The following is a 3,780-nucleotide window of genomic DNA, read 5'->3' on the forward strand; positions in this document are numbered from 1 at the left end:
AGATCCAGAAAGGAGAAACGTTCTTTCTCACGTTATCACTTTCACACGAATTATTTTCCGATTTCTAGGCCAAGGTAAATAATTTCCACCGCTCGTGTCTTAAATTAAATCTCTTTTCCTTTTGAGTCGAAGGTAGATATATAACGACGGTTCGAGGACGATCTATTTGAACATCTCTCTTTCTCTCTCTCTCTCTCGTCTCGAAGCAAAAGGGAATAACTGTGTTGCGACTCTTCTACAACAGGTTTCTCTAAATGAAAAAGACACTGGTAGTGGAATTTTCCGTGAGAATATCTCTCATTTTTCATTCGGTCGAATGTCCACAGAAACTCGTTAAACGTTTCCTCGATCTTTTTCTCAGCCTCGTCTCCTCGATTTTTCTCCGGTTTCCCCTGTTTTTATTGGTGGCTGCGAGTATTCTTGGGCCCATTGTTGAAAACATTTTTCGAGGTTATTACATACGTATACGATATGTAAATGGCGTGGCCGGGTCCGGTCCTCCGGACGTCGGTGGACCAGCTCCCCTCTTCTTTTTCTTTCTTTCATTCCGATCCTTCTCTCTATTTCTCTTTTATTCCGCACTGATCCCTCTCTCATCTTGACAGGGGCGGATCAGATCGAAGCCAACTTCGAAACGATAAAGTGGAATTGTGGCACGATAATAGCTAGCTAATTAAAATTCATAAGGGGCGGCGAGTCACTTCCCTCCCCCTCCCCTCCCTCTCTCTCTTTTTTTCTTTTTCTTGCCGTAACAAGTTATACGCGAAGAAAAAAAAAAGAAGAAAATGTTTCCTTTTTAAAATTGCACGGATTACACAGGTGCTTAATTACTTGAAGTATGATTGTTTTTGCATTTATCAAAGGTTAAAAAAAAGAGATTAATTCATACTCGTTGAGCAAAGTCTTTTTTGCGCGTCTAGTTTTTTGCATAACGACGATCGAGGTAATTCGATCGTTTACACGTTTTATTAAAATTAATCCAAACCAATTACTCAATAATAATAATAATAACTGTCACGTTTAAAATATATACGACTTAGGAAAAACTCGTTCGATATCAATTTTTTTTTCTTCTTCTTCAAAATTCAATAGAAAATTTCTAAATAATATCTTCCCTCTTCTCGATCTCGATCTCGATTAATCGTGCATGGAAAAAGAAAATTTGAACGATATCAATTTTTTTCTTTCCGTTCGAAAATTAAAATGGAGAATTTCTAAATAATAGCTTCCCTCTTCTCGATCTCGATCTCGATTAATCGTGCATGGAAAAAGAAAATTTGAACGATATCAATTTTTTTCTTTCCTTTCGAAAATTAAAATGGAGAATTTCTAAATAATATCTTCCCTCTTCTCGATCGATCGATCGATGGATGAAAAAGAAAATTTGAACGATATAAATTTTTTTCTTTCCTTTCGAAAATTAAAATGGAGAATTTCTAAATAATATCTTCCCTCTTCTCGATCGATCGATCGATGGATGAAAAAGAAAATTTGAACGATATAAATTTTTTTCTTTCCTTTCGAAAATTAAAATAATTTCTAAATAATATCTTCTCGATCGATGGATCGATGATGCATGGAAGATGGAAAAGGAAATAATTTCTTAATAAATGATGTCTTCCCTCTACGTGAAAATATTGTCGATCGATCGATCGATCGACGGTAGATTTGAGAAGATCGGGGAAAGGAAAGATTTGATTGGGAAGATTTGCGTGGATCCGCTCCTGTTGTATGCCACTACCACCTCGGCATCGTCATCACCATCTCCCTGGCTCCTCCGTAACGGATAGGCTTCACCTCCAGAACGGAACTCCAGTCTGCTTCCAGTTTCTCCCTCGAGAATGCTTGTCGGCTTAGTCGGAGTTTGGCTCTCACAACGCGCGCTTCGTGGCCACTCCGCTCACTTGCCCCGTCAGAGAACCATCAATCCATGCTCTCTCACTGAAAATCTTTTTCTCGTCATCCACCATATCGAGGATATATCCTTCGAACAGATCGACTCGCAGAACAGTGTTGTTCGTTGACACCTTCACGTCGCATCGAATTAACGAGGCAACGAAAAATCTCTCTCGAGGATAGGAAAGAAAGAAAGAAAGAAAGAAAGAAAGAAAAAAAAAGATCGTGTTTTTCGTATATATTCATTATCATCTTAGAGGAAGATTGACGAAAGAAGAAAGAAATGTGTGGCAACCGATATCTCCAAGATATCTTGAAGGCAGACAATGATCGACACTTAAAAGGTTCACTTAATCATCATCGTTTTAAATTACCGATACTCGTACAATTGATTATTTATTTCGCAATGATATATCCTATTACGTGGTACTATTGTGCCGTAACACACTTGTTATGTTATTTGGCTTTTATTCTGGTTTTACCCGGCCCGTGCTTCACTCTACTTACTGCCTGACCCTGTTCGTAATAATTAATGGTGTTAAACTCCGTGAATGCCCGCGGCCTGCTCATGCTTGCCTCTCTCACGCAGAATAGGCCGACGCTTTTGTCCATACTTTTAAAATTCATCGATTTCTTTTTAAACAAGAAAGCTCCATTCTAATCTTACTATAGAAAAAAAAGAAACAAGTTTCAAGCATAAAAAGAATATTAAAAATATTCAATTTACAGTAGTGACTTTTTATCAATTAAAAAGAAAAGAAAAAAAATATTCTTTTACTTATATATATATACAATTTTCGACATCCCAAATTAATTCCAATTTCTTCTCGCTACCAACTAGATGTAAATCGGCGTTATTTATCGAGAGACGAATCGATATTGATTACAGGTGTCCTGTTCCTCCTGTAGGAAAGGGAGGCGGGCGGATGTAAGGATGCGCTTACGCAGGAAACGGTGCATGTCCCGGTGACGTTACAGAAACGTTGTAGAAAGACAGAGAGAGAGAGCGAGAGCGAGAGCGAGCGAGAAAGAAAGAAAGAAAGAAAAAGAGAAGAAGTAGCGTGAATAACGCGCATAGGACAGAGAAGGACACGGAAGCGCACGGATGACGCGATGAGACTGAGCCCGATCATCGTGTCGTGGGCCACGGCGAGTTGGCTCGGTCCAACCGGAACTACGGCGGCGCGGGCCCAATCGTCCAACGCCTGCGAGCTGTCCACGGAATTCTTCCTCGTGCCCGGCCTGGCGGACGTAGCGATGGACAGGAACGGGCTGGCGAGCGTGGCGAGTGTCATCAGCGGCCCGGCCCCGAACAGGACCGTTTCGGTGTACAAAATGCCCCCTGGAAAGAAGAGCCAGACCGAGATCGAGACCGATACACGCGCTTACCCGAGGTCCTTGCTCAGGCAACGACCCGGGGCTCTTCCCCTTGCTGCCCCCAGCGCTGCCACCATGCTCCTCATGGCTGGCGTCGAGGTTTTCGTACTGCTCAAGGTCGGTTCGTTTACCTTTACGACTTACATCTTACGTCCAAACCGATCTCGCTCGATTGCGATCTCCCCGCTTGGCTAGTGGGTGGGGAAGGGCCGGGAGAAGGGGAAGGGTGGGGGATAGGGGCAAGCAGTTTTGCATCCGCCGACAGATTTCTATACGTATATATATAATATATATATATTATATATATTATATATATATACCTTTAATACGCCACGTTTCTTTGATTTATTATCGTATTACTTCAATGATATTATATTCATATTACGATATCAATTCGTACGGTGTGCATACCAAGTCTAAGCAACTTGATGAATATTTAATTATTTATATATATATATATATATATTTATTATATTATATTATATTATATATATAATACGCAACGTT

At 40.4% G+C, this 3,780-nt stretch overlaps 1 protein-coding gene across 2 annotated transcripts in view; it reads left to right on the forward strand.

The window, feature by feature from the left end:
• The window catches only part of LOC102681257, a 13,669-nt gene that overhangs the window by 1,634 nt on the left and 8,255 nt on the right, over positions 1-3,780 (forward strand). The window contains exons 1-2 of one of the 2 annotated variants that reach the window (XM_006622118.2): positions 2,132-2,240; positions 2,786-3,390. In XM_006622118.2, coding sequence (XP_006622181.1) covers positions 3,010-3,390 — 381 coding nt within the window. In that variant the 5' untranslated portion in view covers positions 2,132-2,240; positions 2,786-3,009. Of the gene's footprint in view, positions 1-2,131; positions 2,241-2,785; positions 3,391-3,780 lie in introns of those variants that run through there. The other variant, XM_006622119.2, reaches the window with a different exon arrangement.

This window comes from Apis dorsata, unplaced genomic scaffold (genome assembly GCF_000469605.1).
Source record: "Apis dorsata unplaced genomic scaffold, Apis dorsata 1.3 scaffold_665, whole genome shotgun sequence".
NCBI lineage: Eukaryota > Metazoa > Arthropoda > Insecta > Hymenoptera > Apidae > Apis > Apis dorsata.